Raw genomic sequence first — 21,919 nt, forward strand, 5'->3', positions numbered from 1 at the left:
TCTCATCCCTCTATACTGACATTTACTCCTCTGCAGGGTCCTACACGGCTGAGGAATTGAGTTCACGCAGATCAAACAATCTCTCTGAAGTGCAGTTAGTTGGGAAATGATGCATGTTGAGATAGAGGGCATCTCTATTCAAATATTACACACACATCAGTTATTCTGCACATTATTCCTGACATCTCTGCACCACTCCCTAGTCAGATACATTTTATTCCTTTTTTTTTAACTGTCTTTCACCACTCCTGAACTGTAGATTGAGATCTATTGTCTGAAGCATTTTGGTGTCTGCATAAAGCCTTCTGTGACCACGTGACTGACCATTCACTTCTTTTTGCACTGCACTGCACTGCACTATATACTGTGAATACATGATAAAATGAGGAATAAAGAAGCATCTGCTTCAACTTTTCTCTCTCTGTGCACAGAATAGTGTGTCTGCTGAACGACGCGACCGGCTACAGGGTCCAAGAGGCTCAGGTGGAGGTGTGTGTGAGAGACTGCGTCAACGACTACAGAGCCCTGTCGCCGCGGCCGTTCACCTTTGTGGTAAGGATCCCAGCGAGGAGACTTCGAACTCTTTTGTTATGTTAGCTGCTCCATGAGGAAGTTAAGAGACGCTCCCACTGCTGAAACACAATTAAATAGTGGACTAAATCATAACTAAATTGATACAAACAAGAAGATTTATATTGAATTTTTTTCCCTCTCTTCTTTGCAGACTCCCTTTTTCACACGTATCCAGCCGTCCCAGGGGCCCATTTCAGGGGGAACTCGTGTCACCATCGAGGGGAGCTACCTCAACGCGGGCAGCTACGTGTCTGTCAGCATAGGACCGCTGCCATGCCAGTTCAAAAAGTAAGACTCCTTTTTTTATTGCTGCTATAAATTTAAAATGTATTAAACTAACCCCCTAAGGAAAACTGAGTGATGCTTAACGTGGTAAAAATAAATTTACACTTCGAGCTGAAAATGCTGAGGATGATGGGAAAAACAAACAGATAAAGCTTAAAGGAAATATGTGCATAAATAAGGATTCTCTGTCTGAAGATTTGTTTTGTGGTGTATTGCAAAAGAAAAAAATAGCATTATCATAAAGATATTACATGCACGTGTAAACATGTAACCAGTATGTCAGACTGGGTTTATTTCTGTGTGTGTGTGTGTGTGTGTGTGTGGGCTCATGACTGTTTGTATTAAGCGTGTGTGCATGCTTGTTGCTCGCAGACACTCAGCATCTCTTTGTCTGCGCTCACGCAGGCTTTCCTTAATCTACTGCATGGAGAGAAAAAACGTCCAAACTATCACCACAGTTGCTTGCATGTCAAATGCATGGATTAGTCTCAAATAGCTAATCTCTATTGAAGCGAGCGTACGCTAGCTTTGATGTCACACCAGTCGTTTCCGTCCTCACGGTAATCCCGCAGACTCCACTTCACCGCGACTGTTCGCTCACCTCAACTCTGTCTTTATCTGTCACACCCTAACTGTGGGACCGTGTTTGTGGCATCTTGTGAAGATTGCCGGGGCATGGGTTCTTTCTGAATGGGGTTGCTATGGTTACAGGCCAAGGGACTCAGGAGACTGGATATCGTAGATTCTCTATCCTTTTTTTTTCTTTTTCTCACACTCTCTCCCTCCCTGTGTGGCTGCTGAGATATAAAGAGGCACAATAGATTCTGCAACACCAAATCGAAGTGCGCTCACATACTTTCATATACACATGTACTGTACTGTACAAAGGCAGCCACCGCTCAACTGTGCTAAATGCATATTAGATAATGTATCTACTGAGGACTGCACTCGAGACTGCAATCCAAAATGTTATATCGGCTGTAAAATAACATTTTGGATTGTAGTGTTTGTCACTGGTAATATTGATTATTGAGATAAATCTTTTAAATATAAAAAAAGTAGGTGCTTTAGTTAGTCTTAAACATAATAATAATCATAATCTAGTAATAATCTAGTAATAATAACCTAAATCTGGGTATATCATCTGGATGAGGGAGGTGGTTGATCAGATTGCACCCAAGTACAAATGCAGTCCACACAGAAGGAGGAAAAAAATCCCTCCTGAATGGAAGCGTTATCTGTGCTATTGTTTCCCTTGTCGCTTGAAATCAACTACACTTCCACAAGATCTGATCGTATTTCCAACAGGACTAAAATAAAGCAGTGTAAATACCAAGGGTAAGGACTCACAGAGTCGATGCAGTTACCTAAATGCTGTCTTCAGACAGGCTGTATATAAAGGATGGACATACATAACATCACCGAATTTTGTAGTCATGTAGACCGTTTGATACGTCAGTTGTAGTTTTTTTGGGTTTTCTTAAATGACAAATGAGAATATTTAATGGCTCGGTCATATTAAAGTAAAAATAGGACAGCAACCTCCTTTTGACTATGAAAAATCCAGCATATAGTGACAAATCTCAATTTCAACTATTTATTTTGCCATGCCAACAAACATGCCAACATTTTGGCCTCGTTGTTATGCTTTCATGAAGGTACATGTTTGCTGGCATGGCAAAGTGACTTGACTTGGGTCATTGACCCTGGAGTTTTGGTGTGGCACCACCGGGAAAGCAGGTCCTTTTAAGACACAAACAATCCTTTGTTGCCTGGTAATTGCATTGATTTCTTTTTTGATTTTTTTCATTTGGCGATTGACTGCAAGTAGCTGCGGCAACCAGCTGATCAGCTGAGTGTGCAACACCTTTAACAGCACCTGACTGCGAGTGCTCATAGATCTGGTCCCAGACTTTGGAGCAGCTGTTCTAAGTTAGCAAGAACACAAGTTTATTGTACAAGTTTGCAATAATTCTTTTACAGCCACTGTTTATGTAAATGTATCATAAATAAGAGGGTAGAGTGCTAAGGTAGCTAATGTTAGCAAGCCACATACAGAACATATGAATAAAACACTTGAATTAGACACACTACAAAGTTTTCGACTGGGCTGTTAAAATAATAGACCACATTCTAGTTAAATAATTGCTCCAACAATACAAACACCTCAGATTAAGTGAGGTGAGGCCTAGCAGACAGTTAGCAGCTATAGCCCGACTCTTTCAGCAACCACTTTTAACTCAGCCTGCCCACTCAGTCTGTTATTTGTATTAAAGTAAAACTTTAATACAAATAAGCCACCGCCACCAACCATGCAGTCTTTAGCAAATCAGCTAAAGAGACAAAGATTTTTATTCTATGCAGACTGTAGTTATTTAATTTCTGCTGTTAAGTTAGGCATTTTTGTAATGTGACTCTATGTGGATTGACCTGCTTTTTGAGCTTTTCTCAAGAGGCAATTCTCAAAGGAGTAGTCGTTTTTGACACTTAAGTGTTAGCCTTTTTTTTTAGCGCTGTAGGTTGCCACTTGATAGACTGACATAACAGTCTTTAATCCCAGTTGTATAAGTGGCCACAGACAGTTTCAACTATACATTTGCTCTGTCTTGGCCTCACACATAAAAGCTCCAGTTGTGAACTCTGATTCGTATGTTCCAGGAGGCCGTCAGGCTGATCAAACAGCAGGACTTGGCTTATTTTGTGAGCTGAAGTGCTCTAGTTATAAGCAGAATGATCTAATCAGGCAGTTTACAAGATGAGTTAAAGAGCATGAGATTAATTGGCTTCACAGGACAGACATTGGTAATTACAAGAAAAAGTCATTTAATATGTCATCTCTTCTGCTCGGGCCTCGGTATGAAATAAATGTCCTGGCACAAGAAAGAAATCATTGCCTCTTTATTATTACAATTCTTTATTCTATAATTCTGAGTGATTAGGCACTTCTGGCTCCTTGATAGGGTGCTGCTAAGATTTTTCCTCTGTTAGATGTGAATAGTTTCCTTCTCAAACCTAATTTTACTTCTCTTTTATTCTCTCTATATGTGTTCTTGTCCAATAATTCTTTATTAATTAGAAAATTCCTGCAATCGGAAACTTTATTCTGTCAGAAGAAGGGTTGCCACCTTTTCTGGTGAAATTGGTTTTATCTTTTCAGAGCCTGGCAAATGGAAATGTGAAAATACAGCCCTTGCTTTGAGCATGTTGACATTAGTTATATAATTTGCTCTCTACTTTGCTGAGACATGTCCTTGGGCTGGAATTGATTTCCGTCAGCTTTTCCTCCTTCTGTCCATCCAGGAGGAATGCCCGTGAGATAGTGTGCGTTACACCAGCTGGACTGGCCTCGGGCAGTGCCCCAGTCTTGGTGGACATCGATGACGCAGAGCTCAGAAACCCAGAAGTCAAGTTTAACTACACAGAAGACCCCACTGTTCTGAAGATTGAACCTGACTGGAGCATTGCCAGGTAAGCTAATGTGTTGTGTTTGTAAGTTTACAATTTGAGTAAGCAGCATTTTTTTCAAGGGATAGAAACAAAGATGTTGCTCCTAGAATATATCTAAGTGGTTCTGAAGAGGTCCTGTGGGGACCTTAATAATAAAACTGAACCAAAATAATTTTTCATGCTGGACTTTTGTCTAGTTCAGATCCCGAATAAATGTGGGCTGGGTAATGTCAGAAGCTAGCAGCTGAAAGAAATTACAGTTTGGCTTTTTGCACTACTCCTGTGCTCCAGAAGCATCGCCCTGGCAAATTCGAGGAAGTGTTCTCGAAGCAGTCGGAGCAGACTTAAATGCAGGATGAGAGCTCTGACAGCTAGTTTAGATGGAGGTAAATTGACGGTGCCTCCGGAGGTTTTTCATCTGGCTCGAGCGAGGCGTTTTCAGTGGAGGAAATGAGCAGCAGCAGAGGCGGCGGCAGCACGGTTTATCTAAAAACAGAAGAGTTTAAGCTCATCGTGTAAAGCGGGCCATTAATGGCTTGATTTTGATTGGTTGATTGAAGTGGCGTCTAATACTGATCTGCTAACGATGAGTGAGAAGTAATGCAAACGATGCGCAGATTTCCACAGCCTTCCACACTAAATAAATAAAGACTGCTCCACTACTCGACGCTGAACATGACAGCAGCATCGCTGGGGAAGACGCACACAAGCAAACCATTTCACATTAAAGTAGATTTACTGTCAAACGGGGCAGACACATGCACTTATTGGGCTTTATGATGGATACTTAGGCTAGTAGAAACAACTCACTCTCACCCTTGTGGTTTTTCTGGAGCTCCATTACAGCTAAGATTTATTTCTCTGTGGGAGGTTGTTTGAGTTTGGTGTTACTTGGACTAATGGCAGGTTTTTAATCCTATGTGGGAAGCATATTGTGCCTGATTTTTATCGCCAGCCGAAATACACACTGATGAATGGCACCTACTGGGTTTTTGTGCGGTTTAACTCTCAGAGCCGTGTGGTTAAAAACAGTCAGTTAAAAATAACCTGTGATTTGGCTGTGGTTAAACTTTATAAGGTAGTACTTTATTTCCTTTCACATATCCTGTCAAAGCCCTGTTCCTTTATGTCTGGTCAGTGCTGAGCAACATTTTCTCATTCTCTTTGATTGAAATTCATTTCGATATTTAAATAGGCAGCAGTGATGCCTTTTTCCTTTTTTTTACCCCTTATTTTTTTACCTGTTCTTGCCTCTTGCTCCTTCTGTGCTCCTCCCTTCCTTCCCTGTTGTTACTCATCAGCAGATTGTAGGAGATAGATGCAGAGCTTGTTAGAGAAAAGTGTTGATGAATCCTGCCCGGTTCCCTTTTGCCCAGTAGGGCCAGCCAAGGAAGCAGCTGAGGCCCAATCACTGCCCTTCCCACCCACTGCGAGGGTGCCTCTGTGAATGTGTGTGTAAAAGCTCAAAACGGGGGTTCTACTTCAGCAAGCTCACTCAGGAGTGATGATCCCACGCAAACAAGAGGCGTGTGTGCACACATACACACAGACGCCCCGCTGATTCCCAGAGTCCCTGATGTTTGGCCCCAGATCCCTCCTCCATCTGGTTCAGAAAACCACAAAACAACTCATGCACCTCGGAAACAGCAAGCAAACTGCGATAGACAAAAGTGCGCGCGGCGCTTCTGACCAGTAGGAGCTTTAATTTGACTGATGAGTTTCAGCCAGCGCTCGGCGTCACATGTCGCTTTGGGTAGAAAGTAAAAAGAACCAGTAAGATGTGATAGTATATCCGTTCGTATCTGCCTTATTGTCTGCCTTTGTGCGGCTACATGCACGCCTGGGGAGCATTATCATTGTGCTTGGGAGATGATAGCGAGAGTGGATAAAAGAGAGTGAAAAGAGAAAGAGAGCAGGGGTGCAGAGAGAGAGTGCATTACCATTGTGCTTGGCTGATGATATTCCATTTAGGACGAAGACAGAGCACTTCAAAAATAAATCAATGAGGAGTACTCATCTGGGATACTGGGGGAGATTTATTTGGGTAGTGGTAGAGGTTAGAGAAGCAATTTTGGAACAAAATTTTCAGATTTCTTTCTCAAACAGAGAGTAAATACAGCAGATGGCTCGGAGGCTTGCCACTCCTTCATTGAGTACTGCCAGTGTGCCTTTGAGCAAAGTGCTGATTAGCACTTCTACTCCAATATAGCTGCTTCATGGTAACTGTGAAAAGTGGTAGCTGCCAAGACTAAATGTGTGTGTGCTTAGTCAACAATTTAATTACGAGCGAAAAGGTCAGACCAGGAAGTAGCACGGCAAAGTTTGCCCATGCCAAGCCACCAGCAAAGCAGCCGGGCTGCGAGGTGAGCATTTGTAAAATGTCACTTGTGTGTATAAAGTCAAGAAGAGCACTTATTGCAGTTATATATGTGGGGGCACAAGCTGGGAAATCTCAAAAGTGCAAGCACTCAACTATCTTGTTGGGAGGACTCGAAAATCAGAGTCCAGAGAGCTACCTGAGGCTATTTTGCTATTTTCTACTAACTCTTGTAGGACTGATTGTACACACTTTTGAAATTTTATACTAGTTAGGAGCAGTGGATCTTTAAATTGATTTTATTTTTGCTTCTTGGGTTTTTATGGTATTTCAATCAGTCAGTAACATTTGCTACCAGTTGCACAGTTTTTCCCAGCCACACAAAGACCGTTGGGCAACTTCCTGCAAACGACTGGTTACTAGAGAAATGTGTATTCCTTAGCTGGTCGGCAAGTGGTTGCTGCAGGTTGCTGGAAATCACTAGGAGAAACTGGCAGCAAAGAGGTATACAGTGCTGCACTGTTTGTGATTGCTTTGGTAACTTACATATTTTCACAGTTTTCAGGGAAGACGCAGGCTGATCGCCTAACGCTCGCTAAATCACCACTAAGCTGTAGTTTACTGAAAGGTGCATGCACGGTGCACAGAGGCATATATATATACCATCGACTGCAGTCTACTGTAAACAAACCGTACTTTTTCCAGCTGCATTCACCCATCATAGGAGGGTTAGCAAGAATGGATTGTTCAACACACAATACAATTCAGCAGATTTCTCTATTTGACTTTCTGTTAACTTTGAAAAAGTTAAGTAACATAAAAGTTTCACATCAAGCTTCCTTCCCCAAAATAAATCAAATAATTGCTGTGATTCAGCTAAAATTGAGAAATGTGGTCTCTAAAGTTCTTACTGTTACAGAGTAGCTCGACTGAGCCTTACACGTGCGCTTCAGTGTTCAGTTTCAACTTGCAAAGAAGCTTTTAATCATTTACTGCTGCACAAACAAAATCTTGAAAAACTATTCCAACCCTCCTCTTACTGCCCGACAGTGACAGAAAATGCCAGAGAAAATGGAAAGGAGTCAAAAAGGAAAGGAGTCCAGAGAAAACAAGAGAAGGATGAAGAACAGGCAGAGAGAAAGACTAACCGCAGTAGCTGGATTTCCCAAGCTATCTCTGGGAGTTTATTCTGATTGTCTTGTTGTCTGTTCCCCGAAGCATGTACCTGAGCTAAAGAGACTCACTTAGACAAAGATAGGAGCAACAGGGACAGAAGGATTCAGAGCAAATACACATCAAACTGAAGAGAACGGCAGCAGAGGAGAGGGGAGGCAGAGGACAGCCGGTGTTATAAGAAGTGCAGTCTGTCTGCTCCTGTGCTGCATTTGTAGCACAAACGTCAACAGCTAATTAAAAAAATCTGCTCCTTTGAATATCCTCTGGGCTCCTTTCTTAGGTGTATCATCTGCCTTGTAAAGACCACAGTGATAATATGCCAGGTCACTTGTTCCTTCTGTTAGCTAAGCGTGGTTCATGTTATATATAATGTACACTGAAGGTACTGGGGCACTGCTTATGCAACAGTGTTTCAGAGCCTCAGATTATTATGATGCTTTGGACTATCTTGCATTCATGAGGACTTAAGCTAAACATAAATAAATATGTAATATAGAAAATATATTAATATATGACACAGCAACATTAATCATATAACTGTATAGCAGTTGTCCAAACCAATATGCTGAGAGATCAGTCCGTGGCCGTGACACAGAAACTAATTTGTTTTCAAAGTGGAATGAAGGAGATTAAAAAAATCATTAAAATAGGTTAGATGGAAGTTTCCTACTTAAATTTCTTAACATTAATTAGAGTCTGCTCAACAGAACAAACTTGATTTGTACAAAATTAATTTTACTACACTGGCAGAGTTTCAGAGTTTCATGGCACCCATCCATAGTGAATTGAAGTGTCTCGCTTCCAGTTACTTAAGCCGAATTTGGCTCTTGAGGAGTACAGTGCTGTAGAAGAAATGACACGAATACTGTATTACAAAAAAAGAGTTAATGTGAATACTTTGTAAAAGTGTAAGCAATCAGAAAAATATTGGTACCTTTGTCAGCTGTCAAAATACAAGTCAGAGGCTTTATGCTTCCTATAACACCTATAATCGCGTATTAAACATGATAGTGTTATCCAAAGAATGGATGAGATCAGGGATCCTGAGCGAGTAATGGGCAACCTGCCAAAAGAGAAAAAAGACTGAGAAGCTGAGAAGAATAGCCAGGCTCGAAGCCTTTTATCTACCTACAATGCAAGAGATGGTACGTCTACCTTTATCATTTACTCCCTGTCTCACCCTATCATTACCGTTTGCCGCTATTGTAAGTCTCACTGGATTAGAGTGAGAGATGAATGTCTCTTGTTAGCCAGCCAGACTCTCTTCCTAAGATATTAACAGGTTCTGTCTCTGCTTCTTTTCACCGTGTCGTTCGTTCTGCTGTTGGTGCTTGTACGCCAAGTCATTCTGGATAAGTGTCAGATTAATGCTGACTATGAAAAAAACACCTTGGTATTGCAGAAATCAATGCTAATATGTGGTAACCCACCAGATGAAATGTGCTCTGGCGCATGGTGGAGCGTCGCAAAGGAGTACTCGAGGCGAGGGACTAAGGTTTGTCCAATGCCTCAGTGAATTCTATAATACTATGACAGAATTTGTGTCTGGCTATATGGTATTTATTATATCCTGTGGATGTGCTGCCATGATCAATTGTCTAATCCTGCAGGAAGCCCTTAACTTCCCCTCACTGAACTGCTGTTCATACTAACATAGGAAGAGCCTGCCTTCAGAGCTTCACCTCTCATTCAAGAGACTTCTTCAGTTCTAAAACAACTGGTGGAGACTTCAGGGTAATAAACCCCTATTACCTTGTAGTAGGCATAGCAGAAAGTTCTAGGAGTCACGTTCCATCTAGTGGGAAATGTCTTAAAGCAAACAAACAAACAAAAAGTCCTGTTACATTCTTTTCAAGCTCTCAAAACTACCATGAGTTAGATGGCTAAGAACCTCGATAGCCTTCCTTAGTGGGTACATGTTGCATGTTGTCTGGTTCAGGGACGGGAAAGACTGTCAGCTTAGCATGCTCTGAGAGTTTTAAAGTCACCTTCAAAAGCTAAAATTAGTGAATATATTCCTTCTCTTTTTGTCAAATAATAAAAAGTCAAAAGGATATTTATTGTGAGAAGTTCATCACCTTGAGTACTCACAGAGTCGTTGGATTTGTGAAAGCCAACCGTTACCTTGGATCATGGAAGATTTGCAGTAAGATAGCAAGGGTAACGGGAGAAGGAACAGGGAAAGCCTTACAGTTTTATTGGCCATCTGTTGTTAAAACCCCAGGGCTTAGAAGTCTGCAAAGATGACTGATCAAGACACACCAAAATATCTTTGTTTCAAGTTGTTCTTTGGGTTAAATCTTTCCAAGATCGAAGAACAGGGGAAAAAAGAGTGTAGGGGCAATGAAGCAAATCCCTTCTTCAGCAGTTTCCCCCGACAGAGTTGATACCACCAAATATTCCCAAGCAACAGAGAGTAAATCTGAAAAACACTTGTCTTTAAGGTGTAGATAGCAGAGGCAGCAGTCAGGCTTAGGAATCTCTGAGTGAGAGAATTAGGTGTAGTACATTCTGCATCAAGCCAGCCACACAGCCTCAGAAAGACCCTGAGATTTTTTCTGTCAGTAAGTTTTTACTTTTATCACTGGCTAGTTGAACTAGAGAATTCACCATGGTATAGAAATATCCTGTGGATATCTGTGTTTTTGGGTTTGCAAAAATACCTTAGCATCCTTGTGTGGTAAGGGAGGTATACGATGTTTGTGATTTCTTCAAAATACATGGTTTTATTCCAGCCTTTTATTTCAGACAGCAGTGATAGGAACTACAATACCAACCCCTCCAGACAGTGAGAATCTTGTAGAAAGACACATGATAGTGGGTCTTAGAAACAATATCTCTCAGTGGCACAGATAGCCCAGCAGCGGTGAAAGCGCTGATCTTCTAGAGGAAGACAGCACACAGGTGCACAAACTGCAACTGCAAAACAAGGCGAGTGTTGAGAAGGTAAGAAAGGTTCGAGAAAACCTTGTAAATCCAATTTAAGTGTAGCTGTGAAAATGTAAGGCTAACTTCATTCCCTTTGCAGGTGGCAAGAGCCCTCTGCGATAAAGGTTTTATATTTTCCATGAACTTCACGACTCTCTCACAGTGTTTATAATCGTGCATTGAGGGTCATGACAAGAAAACCACCAATCACTTTGGATAACAGCAAAAAGAGATGCAACTGAATATTGGCCACTTTGTCCAGAAGGATTTGATAACCAGATAAACATTGTTTGACACAAATATGGCAAAAAAAAAAAAGAATTTTTTGAAAAATGACTGAAGTAAACAAACTTTTTTTAAACAAGATGGTCTGATCTGCACCAACACTACCAAAAATGATGCCTGGCAGTTCAGCTAAATTCTGCCATGGTGATTTGCTGTATTCAGTCCAGTACACCTGCTCAAGGCAAACACCGTGACTGTAGATAGATTTGTATGTATATTGCAGGGGTGGGGAACTCCAGGCCTCGAGGGCCGGTGTCCTGCAGGTTTTAGATCTCACCCTGGGTCAACACACCTGAATCAAATGATTAGTGTTGGCATTGCCTGCCAGGCCTTTGGAGAACTGATGTTGAGGAGGTCATTCAGCCATTTAAATCAGCTGTGTTGGATCAAGGACACAACTAAAACCTGCAGGACACCGGCCCTCGAGGCCTGGAGTTCCCCACCCCTGATATAGTGGATCTTACATTCTGTTTCTCCTTTTTTTATTTTGTGTTGTAAATTCCCCTATAAAGATGATTTTCAAAATCCTCCCTGGTGCCCATGGTACTCCGCTCTAAGCTTGGAGCAAACTTTCTTTAATTCCTAGAAAAGTAGTCAAACTGTTCCAACATTTCATGAAAGCTTTCGAAGCGTTTAACAAAAAAGCTGGAAAGTGGTGCCGAACTGCACCGTTTTAATAAGGGAGGAAAAAAAATGTTCCTGCAAATGTCAGTGTTAATTCTGCTTCTTAAATAATTTTTCATGTTAATCAAATCTGCCTTGAAGGAATTACACTAACATCATAGTAATAAGCGAAAATAAATATATTTTTGGATCAAGCAGTGTGTTGCCTGGGTTACACTTTCTTTGAACATCATGGAAAACATTTGTTGAATAATTTAAACTTCTAATTAGCAAAATACAGTCTTGCTGCACCGTGTCTCTGTAAAGTGTTCACTGTAATGTGTACCGTCATTAAACTAGTAAAGTCACAAACATTGACCAAGTAATGATTTGGGCCCAATTCTTCAACACAGTCTGAACTCTCTTAGGCAAGCTTCCTTATCTTTTCTTTAAGTGGTTCGTCAGGCTTCTCAAAGGACATTTGTTTGGATGTCAGCTGCCTTTTGTTCCATCTTCTGTAAAGATGATCCCACACTGCTTTAATAACAATGAAGTTCAACACTGGGTGGAGGCCAATTCACGAGTGATACTGTTTTTCTGTTTAGGGGAATATGTTTGGGATCATTGTCATGCTGAAACGCAAAGCTGTTGCCAGTCAGACACTTTCCAGATTGTATTGTTTGGTGGATCAAAATCTGATGTTTTCTGCTTTCATAACTCCATTGATTTTGACGAGACGTCCAACACCACTGGCTGAAAGGCAGCCCCAAACCTGACAGAGCATCCACTGTGTTTTAAACACAGCTGTGGACCCTCGCTGTTGTTCCTGAGCTACAACAGCAAACAGTAGATAGATCAACTGAAGAGCCAATCGTGTGGTTTGTTAAGATATAATTTAAAATTGGTTCTTTGCTAAATTGCTCATTTTTATGTTTAGACACAATGTTGGTTAATCCCTTGAGTTAGGTGCCTTTTTTCTTCTTGAATTATTCATGCGGCAGAGTTAAATGAGTAAACTGATCAGTTATAATATCAAGACCACAAAATGACAAGATTTTTCTTTATATAGCAAAATATAAGAAAATGAGTAGATATTCAAAACAACATATTTGTGGTAGAAAATAGTTAAGGTTATGGATTGTGGTCCTGCTTTAAGAGAGCAGAAGTCACTTTAAGTTTCTCACTATTCAACTTGGAGAGTCTGTAGCTCAGGAGGTAGAGCAGGTCCTCTACTGAGAAGGTTGGTGGTTTGATTTCTAGCTGCTCCAGTCTACATGCCAAATATCCTTAGGCAAGATACTAACCCTGGTTGCTCTATGAATGTGTGTGAATGTGATAGTAAGCACTTGTATTAAAAAAGTGCATTTTTGAATGAGTGAATGAGGCAAGTTGTATGAAGTGCTTTGAGTGCTCGGATAGAATAGAAAAGCGGCATATAAGAACCTGTCCATTCAGCATTCTATCTGTTATCTAAACCTTTGGGTGACTATCATCCATCTATGCAGCATATATCACTTCATTTCAATGAATCATATGAACATCTTCATGTGATTGCAAACAGATTGAGGCAGATAATATTTATCTACTCTCTTCTTGTTTCACAGTGGTGGAACTCTGCTGACAGTGAGCGGGACCAACCTCGCAACCATCCGAGAGCCAAAGATCAGGGCCAAGTATGGACAGGCAGAGTCCTTTCATGTGAGTACTGATGTGACTGACACACCAGCATGCACAAGCATCTATGCTAACACCCAGCTGCAGAGTGCTTACAGTATACATTATTCAGATATACACCTAGATACATACATTAACTGACAAATACTCTGAAACAGACCTCTCTGTGTACAACAGCACATTTCCAAAAAGCTTCTTCTATGTGCCGCTGAAGGTGGCAGACAGTTTGTCTCTGAGTGTTGCTCACGACTCCTCGTTCGGCAGCTCCGGCTTCAGACATCTAACACTACCCCGGGCCATAAAGCTTTTCAAATGTCACCGCACTGTGCAGAGTTTTACAGAAAAAAAACAGACAGCATCAGAGGCTACGCATGCTTTAGTGAGGCTAGAGCTAGAAAATCCACACAGAACCTCACGTCCTGTTTGCAGAGTTGAGGAATTTCGTCCCTTCTATTAACAGTGTTCGCAAAGGACTTTGGTGATTGTCAATATGAGTTGAATCTTTGTAGTTGTCAGGGTTAAGGACTGAACTACAAACAACACTAATGCACTTCAATCTGCGGATAAAGCTGCCATTTATGGAGGGGAAACAGCCTACAGGATGCATCTCAAACAGCTCTTTATCAAAGCGCTACTTTGTACTTAAAGGACTTTTGAATGCTGGCATCCGTTTACAACAAATCACAGTTACGTTTTTCTTACTTCCAGTCCAGGATTTGGTTGCTATTTGCAAGACTGCAGACATACATATGATAGGCAATCCATTACAAGGAAAAAAGGCATAATTTAAACTTTGCTGTTACATTTAATAATAAAATGTGTTGCATCTAAGACCGTAGTAGCCAAGCAGTTTTATAAATTAATGCAAACACGGCCATGACATCATGTATTCATGTATTCTCCAAAGCAATAGTGTAAATACACTCTCAGGTACAAGCAAAGGCACGGAGCACATTGCCCGTTATTAACAGCTGATCATAAATTTGCAACCAATTTACATTTCCAATAGGCCTAACAGCATTGTAGTTTCACAGGGCATTGACTTTAAAAAGGATGGGTTATTATGCCCAACAGATCCATTTAAAAAGAAAATTATAGCCTGCAGGTTATTTCTAAAAGAGGCAATTCTGCCTTTTTTTTACTCAGCATGTAACCACCTTGTAAATAAAACTACAACAACATTAGTGTTTAAGTGTTTAGCAATTTAAGTGTTTGGGATTTGTCCCAATCTAGATTGGACTGTGTATGGTAGCTGCTCAGCAGGACTAAAAACATTTCTCTTTCATGTCTCACTTTCAGAACTGCACAGTGTATAACAATTCAGTCATGGTGTGCCTCGCTCCGTCAGTGGCGGACTCGGAGCTTGGTTTTTCCGAGACTGGCACCGGTCCCGATGAGATTGGGTTCTACATGGACAACGTGAACGCTCTGGTGGTGGTCAACGAGACATTCAGCTACTACCCCGACCCGGTGTTTGAACCGTTAAGCCCCTCTGGGATACTGGAGCTCAAACCCACATCGCCACTTATTCTCAAGGTCAGAAAGGAACACTTCTCCAGCTGGCTGTACCATTCAGTTTATTTCCTCGGTCTGCTTGATCTGAGGTTTTTGTCTAACACTGTCTAGCATTGGCACAGTACTAGGAGGCTTTGTATACACTTTTTAACTTGTCAGGGACACACTGTATAATGCAGCTGTGAAGATAAAAGAGATTCAAGTACACATTAATGTTACCTTTGGACACCTTTTACTTACCTTTAAGTGGAACGGGAATAAGGCTTTTGACACCTACACAAAATTAAAAGTTGCCACATTCACTACTTTCTTTGGTTAGAGGTGTATAAAGAGATGTTTTTCTTTCACTTGACTCTTTATATGAAAAACTTTCGTGCCGTGGGAAGTAGAAAGAGAACATTTATTTAGTTTTTTCCCCCATTGTGGAATCAACAGTTTTTATCTGGTATTGGCTGATAGGCACTAAAAGGTTTCCCCGAGCTTGTATTGATCAGTCAGGTCACGTCTGATTAAAAAAAAGAATTTAATTACATTTTTGTTAGCCCATGCCTTTTTTATAACTGCTCCTACATTTGTAACACATTTTTTAATTTATCACTCAGAAATCAGAGCTCAGTCATTATTAGGTTTTATTTTTCTTTGACACCTTCATGGACAATATTCCTTCTCATTTCTAAGTAATGACTACTGATTAAATAAACACGAACCCATGTTTGTTAGGTTTTTTAAAATTAGTTTTCATTTTTCAGTTGATTATGGATTCATATATATTGTACTAAAGATGAATGGAAAAGCTACATTGCAAAGATAGTATTAGTTGTTCCATGTAGAATCTAATGAAAGAAACAGTGTTGCCTTATATGACACTGTATGTTACTCTGGTTTGTCCCAGTATTTAGTAAGTATGTTACTGAAAATTGTTAGATGGTTGTTGTTCTAAACCAGCCTTTCCCGAGATCAAGTGGCCCATTTAAAAACCATGAAATCCCACCAAATCTTAAATATTTACTCTAATCAAAATAAAAGAGAAAGTGATATGCTTCCTTGAAATTTGTATTCGAAAATTATAAACAACACAGGCTGTCAGTTATAAATTGCTGAAGCTACCCAGTCAGTTAAGGCCAATGTGTGACCCACCTGCCACTGGGACACAAACTTCAGTGAGAGAATATTGCATTTAAAAATAGTAATATCACAAACCAGCCACCCCCTATTACCACTTAATTTTCTTTTTACATAAGTAGATACCTTTATCTCATTATGTAACTGTACAACAGAAATTTCAAACTCAAATCCTGTTATTTCTGTCTACCTCATGTTCCTTTGTGGATCACCACACTTTGGGCATCACTGTTTTAAGCTATCATGGAACTTACTTAAATATGATAATTGATTAGTTTTAATAAATATCACCATTTAGATCTAAATCCATGCAAATCCCCTTACAAGGTGACGGAGTAGAAGAGCCTTAAAAGAATTAACTTCATTAAAATGACAGCATTTCAAATGGGACGTTATCGCACTTTAGCATGTTAAGAGATAAGAGATAAGATAAGATAAGATAAGATAAGATAAGATAACCCTTATTAGTCCCACACATGGGAAGTTTGTTTTGTCACAGCAGAAAGTGGACAGTGCAAAGTTATATAGCAAAAATGAGAGAACGATTAATCCATGTGTTTGCCAAAGTTCACGTCAGCAATCACTCTGAGCCAAGGAGAAAAACTAAAATTTGTACTAAACCCTGACAGAAACTTTTAGGTATCTTTGTAAGTAGTAAGCTAACGAGCTAAATAGCTAAATAGCTAACTAGCTTGTGTATGCTAAAGCTTGTGCTTTATATTAGACCAGATTAAAGAGGGCCTTTGCTTTACCCATATCGTACACTTCTGTGTTTATACTTTTGGTTGATGAAAGTCAACAAAGGACGGCACTCTCTAGGCTTGTTAAAGGTCAGCATGTCTCCCAGAGGCTCGTGTGCAGGAATTTCAAAGCTTGACAGGCCTGCCATGGCGAGCGTCGATTGCTTTGCTCTGATTTGACAACTGGTGTTGACGGAGGGTGTTATGAGTGACAGTTACTTTCTGTAAAGGAAGAACTCTGTAGAACACAAAAATAAACCAACGAACTATATTTTTGTTTTTTAATTTAAACCATTCATTTCATTTGTTTTACTTTGTAGACAGTTTTCTGCCAAGGTTTTTTACTCTCATATTAACCACAAAAGTTTCAAACATATTGAACTTGTCTTCTGTTAATAAAGGCTAAACCAGCTTTGAGGGACACACATAAACACGCTCTCACAAGCTGTTTTTCTTCTTAGAAAAAAAAGAAAAAACTTTCAAATGTGTTAAGGTCTTTTGGTAAAAATAATTTTAAAAAAACCTTCACAAATTCATAATTGGCAGGTGAAAGCAAATGTCCACACGCACCAAGGCCAGAATCCGTCCTTCAGTAAGTAACAGCAGCTTCACTGACTACCGTCCTCGCCCACAGCCTCGAGGTCTGTTAAATAGCAGTTCTTTCAATTTGTGTAATTAATTCTTTGGAGCTGAAAGGCCAGTATGGAAACGCACAGGCCTAAAGGTTTGGATTACATTGGTTTTCAGTTATTTATTTATTTTTTTCATTAACTGTGATTGGATATAAGTATGGGAAATTAATTGGGACTTTCTGAGTTGTGCGTATGCCTCATTGCATTATCTCACCCAGCTCACCTGAAATGTTTAGCCCGAGAGTAGCTGAAAAGGAATTAACGCGGCTGTTTTGGAGAGAATATATTTATGATATTAAAATAATCGGTGGAGAAAAAACTGAGCCGGGTTGAGACAAAAGGTGCACGCCGTCCTTTTAAATATGGGCTTTAAAGCATAAGTAAGCTCTACGGAGAGCGCACATACTGTAAAGACACAAAGCAGAATACATTTCTTTAAAGATCAGTGTCACGCCGATGTGCTGTAGCTTTGGCTCGAATGTGCCTTGACTATCTCTTATGTTATCACAGAGAGAGTGCGCTACGCTGTTTATTTCCATAAAGAGATTGAAAGCGGCGTACCCGCCGTAATTTATTTCTTAAATGATAATTTATTAGCAGTGAGCCTCTCAGTAATTGCCAAATCTCCTGCTTGGCTTGTTGGTGAAACTGCCTACCCACTGGAAGCACTGATGAGATGGACAAAAATGCAATTTGGCGAGATGGGATGTGGGGGTAGCGTTCCTCAGATGCGTGCACCGCGCCTGTCACGCAATTAATTTCTCATCTGTAGTGTCGGGTGTGTTTTTACTGAGGTAATGTTAGTGAGACGGAGAGAGAAAGAAGAAGAAGGAGAAAGAGAAATAAAAAAAAACATTCATCTGGTCTTGGTGGTTTGTGAGTGCTTCGATGTGTGTGCTTGTGTGTTTTTGAGAGCGTGTCCCTGCATGATGCTTCTTGCCTGTTGTGTTTATGTGTGGCAACAGCTCTGTGTGTGGCTGCAACTCCAGTGCTTGTTTGGCATGAACTCTGCCTGTATGTGGCCAGGAAGCTGTGAGCGCACGTGTGTGTGTGCGAGTTTGCGAGATGGAATGGGATGCATGTTTACAGGGTTGCAGAGCGGGGCTGGGTGGCGGCCTGCAGAGACGATGGGATTGGAAAACGGAGTCTGTCTCTGTGACCCACTGCTAAGCCAGCGGGAGACGCCGCAGCTATCTCCTCTCTCACTCCTGTCCTCTGTCTGTCTGACTCGCTCGCTCTGTTTTCGCGTTCGTTCCCTTTCTTTCTCATTTTCGAGCGCGCCCCTTTCATCTTTTCCTACCTCTCTCGTAATCTCTTTCTCCGCTCGTGCCTTTTCTCACCACATTTCCTATCAGCCTTGTTTTCTTTGTATTCGTCTCTCCCCCTGTATTTGTTTTTTTTCTTCCATGTTTTCTTGCTGTTAACTCCGGTTCCTTCTTTTCACACCACTAACTGCCTCCTCCTTCCATCACAGGCAGAGTGTATATCAAATCGCACTAGATATTGAAATGAAAGACTGGAACGGAAATTGACAAATGTTAGAATTTACACACCTTGAGGGTGCAGACTTTGTGTTGAGTACAGGACATAAGAAAAAAAACTATCTGTGTGGGTTTGTATGCCCCCCCAGTAATATTATTTCCTCTGGTATACATACAGTAGGGTTTGCTAAACTTATTTCTCACTTATTTCCTGAGTGTTTGGCTTGAAAATAATGACCAAGTCAAGGAAAAACAGGATGAGAACTATCAAAGAACAGTGCTGTATCTGGAGTATCAGTTACAAGCACCAACTGATGCTTGGAAACTGGTGCAGTAATCTGTGAGGTCTAAGATATTACTAATGATGAAAAGCAACTGTTTTTGAGGAAAACATGACTGGCTTTATACAGTACTATGCAAAGGCACTAAGCCATCCTTCATTTCTTTACATTTTGCTTCAAAATAGGAAAAAGTGCAGTGATTTAAGGCAGTATATAAGGCAAAAACAGACTTTTTCCAATCTAAGGAAATTGGAAAGTCAACATTTGGTATGAGCACCTTTATTCTTCAACACTGAACTCTGTTTGGCAAGCTTTCTAGTCTTCAGGAATAGGTCTCCAGGCTTCTTGAAGGACATTCAAAGCTCTTCTTTGGATATTGACTCTCTTTTTTATTATTCTCTGACAAGATGATCCCACACTGCTTCACTAACGGTGAATTCCGGGCTCTGGGGAGGCCAATCCATGACCGATAGTGTTTTTTTCTATCCAAGGATGCTTGTACGGCATGGCAGTGTGTGTGGGATCATTTTAACCCTAAAAAATGAAGCCATGGCCAATCAGACACTTTCCAGATGGCCTCCACCATGTTTTATAGATGGCTGTAGACCCTCACTGTTGTACCTCCGTCCTGATGTCTTCCATACATATTCACAATGATTTGACCCAACTACTAGATAAGATCTGTCACCACTGATTTTCGGCCCAGTTCTTGTGTAATTTGATACCTTTCCATACCTCAGCCTTTTTTCTCTGTTTTCCTTCCTTAAGAACAGCCATTCTTCCATTGAGACTATGTCCAATGAGGCTGTAAACAGATCAGGTGAAGGGTTTGATGCTTGCCCTTCAGCTGATGGTCCCGTGTTGATAGTCCAGTTAATGGTGTTGTGTCAGGTCTTAAGGACATGACTTTCAGATGCTGTTCATCCTTTTTAGTTCTGCCACTTATTCTTTTGTCTTCCACTTGACACCTTTCTTCTAATTCTTTAAGGACACACTGCATGACATGTCGAGATATGCCAAGTTTTTGGCTAATAGCTCTTTGGGAATTTGTCAGTACAAAAAATACAATTTAATGTCTGTCCGACTGTTATCTTTGGTATTTTTTAAAGAGTCTTTGTGCTTTGCAAATAATGTGTGTGTAACATTTTTTGCTAAGTTGTCTGTTATGCGTAGACAGAACACTGTTTCTTCCTTTGACTAATAGTGACTTTTTTATGAATAATTCATAGGTAGGTCAGTGTTAAGTGTCTTAAAAATGAAAATGGTCAGATAAAAAGACAAAATTGAAAATGAGTGATAAAACAGAAAGAAAAACTTTGGGGTTGTGGGTTTTTCATAGTAACTTATGTTTATTAGATTTTTTCCCCTTTCAATAATTGGAACAGCAATTTTAAAAACTCAAAAGTCCCATATTAGCACAGCGTTGGGGTTTACTTGTCGCTGATGATGAAGCTTCAAAAGGCTTCACATTGTCTGATGACAAAAACAACTATTTGATGATTTAATGATTCAAATTCCATGAAACTCCCTCAGTCCACAGTTGATTTGTATTGTAAATTGAAAATCAAATAGAAATAAAAGCCGAAATATCAACAACCTAACCCTTTATATGTCCCTTGGTGAAATGTTCCTGCACAGTGATAAAGGCAACAGAAACAGCTTCACATGTTTGCTTGATTTCAAGCAATAACTGCAAGAAATTGCAGGACCCAGCTGTCGTTGAAGATGAATGTTTTTTATGACACTGTATATATTTGACCTTGTATAAGCGTCATGTTTTCAATGGCATTTGTTAGCTGAAGAATACGGAGAACCACCAGTTTTATCCTTTAAGGGATATTAAATTAGCAAATTTATTGTCACTGACTTTCTCGCCAGTTATGCAGAAACTGGAGTGATTTTCATCAAAGATGTGAAAATCATATCATTAGCAAAAAAATGTTCTGAACAAGTTCATTGTGAGCTGTCAAGAAAGGTGGATAGATAAACGTAATTTAAAAAGAAAAGCTCATGGTTACATTTTTCTCACGTTGGAGTTCAACAAAAGAAAGAAATCATATTGTCGGGCCTGCAAATAAAGCGTCCTGACGATGAGCCGAGTGCCTTCCTCATTACTTCTCTCCCTGTGTGTGTTTTTTAGGGCCGTAACCTGATCCCAGCGGCTCCGGGCAACAGTCGCCTGAACTATACGGTGCTGATTGGAGAGACTCCCTGCATCCTCACCCTGTCTGAGAGCCAGCTGCTCTGCGAATGGCCCAACCTCACCGGACAGCACAAAGTCACGGTCAGATCACAGCTCCTGCCTCTTCATCTCTGTCCCCGCCAGGCACGATGACCTGACGCGACTTTGGTTTACTAAATTGCTTGACTTTTCTGTCCTGCATTATCAGCGCCATCGAAGGAGGGGTATATAAAAAGGGAGGTTGCTCAATATTATGGGCTGGGACCTTCATGGTAGACTTCTTTCCTAATATAATTACTGGGTCAGCTTTCGGTGTTGCAGGATTCTTTGACAAGAAGCAATTTATTTTTTTTTAAAAAAGGCCGGAAAATATAACAAGCTGTTCCTGGTGTGTCCACGCTGACCCAGTAATTCCTGTTGATGAATATGGAAATATTCTGGTCTGACAATCTCAGCCTGTAATGTCACTCTAACCTTGTTGTTGAGTTGTGTGAATAGCCCCTCATGTCTTTTCTAAACAGTTTCCTCTGACAGATCCAGGATGTGCTTCAGTGAGCTTGCACAACAAGGCTGCTGTTAAATATGTTACGCTTAATTAACATGTTGATCTTTATTGGCCTTCATATCAGCTACACTGTTGATGGAGACAAAAAAAAAGGTGGTGGAAGTTTACTTTTT

General features: G+C 40.5%; 1 protein-coding gene across 2 annotated transcripts in view; it reads left to right on the plus strand.

Annotated features, from left to right (window-relative positions):
* Positions 1-21,919, plus strand: part of LOC100695575 (plexin-A1) — a 310,610-nt gene that overhangs the window by 240,452 nt on the left and 48,239 nt on the right. For both annotated transcript variants that reach the window (XM_019350036.2, XM_003449115.5), the window contains exons 14-19: positions 432-552; positions 725-861; positions 4,159-4,326; positions 13,219-13,312; positions 14,588-14,824; positions 21,200-21,343. In XM_019350036.2, the coding sequence (XP_019205581.1) occupies positions 432-552; positions 725-861; positions 4,159-4,326; positions 13,219-13,312; positions 14,588-14,824; positions 21,200-21,343 (901 nt within the window). The remainder of the gene's footprint in view (positions 1-431; positions 553-724; positions 862-4,158; positions 4,327-13,218; positions 13,313-14,587; positions 14,825-21,199; positions 21,344-21,919) is intronic.

Source organism: Oreochromis niloticus, linkage group LG20 (assembly GCF_001858045.2).
Source record: "Oreochromis niloticus isolate F11D_XX linkage group LG20, O_niloticus_UMD_NMBU, whole genome shotgun sequence".
NCBI classification, from domain to species: Eukaryota; Metazoa; Chordata; class Actinopteri; order Cichliformes; family Cichlidae; genus Oreochromis; species Oreochromis niloticus.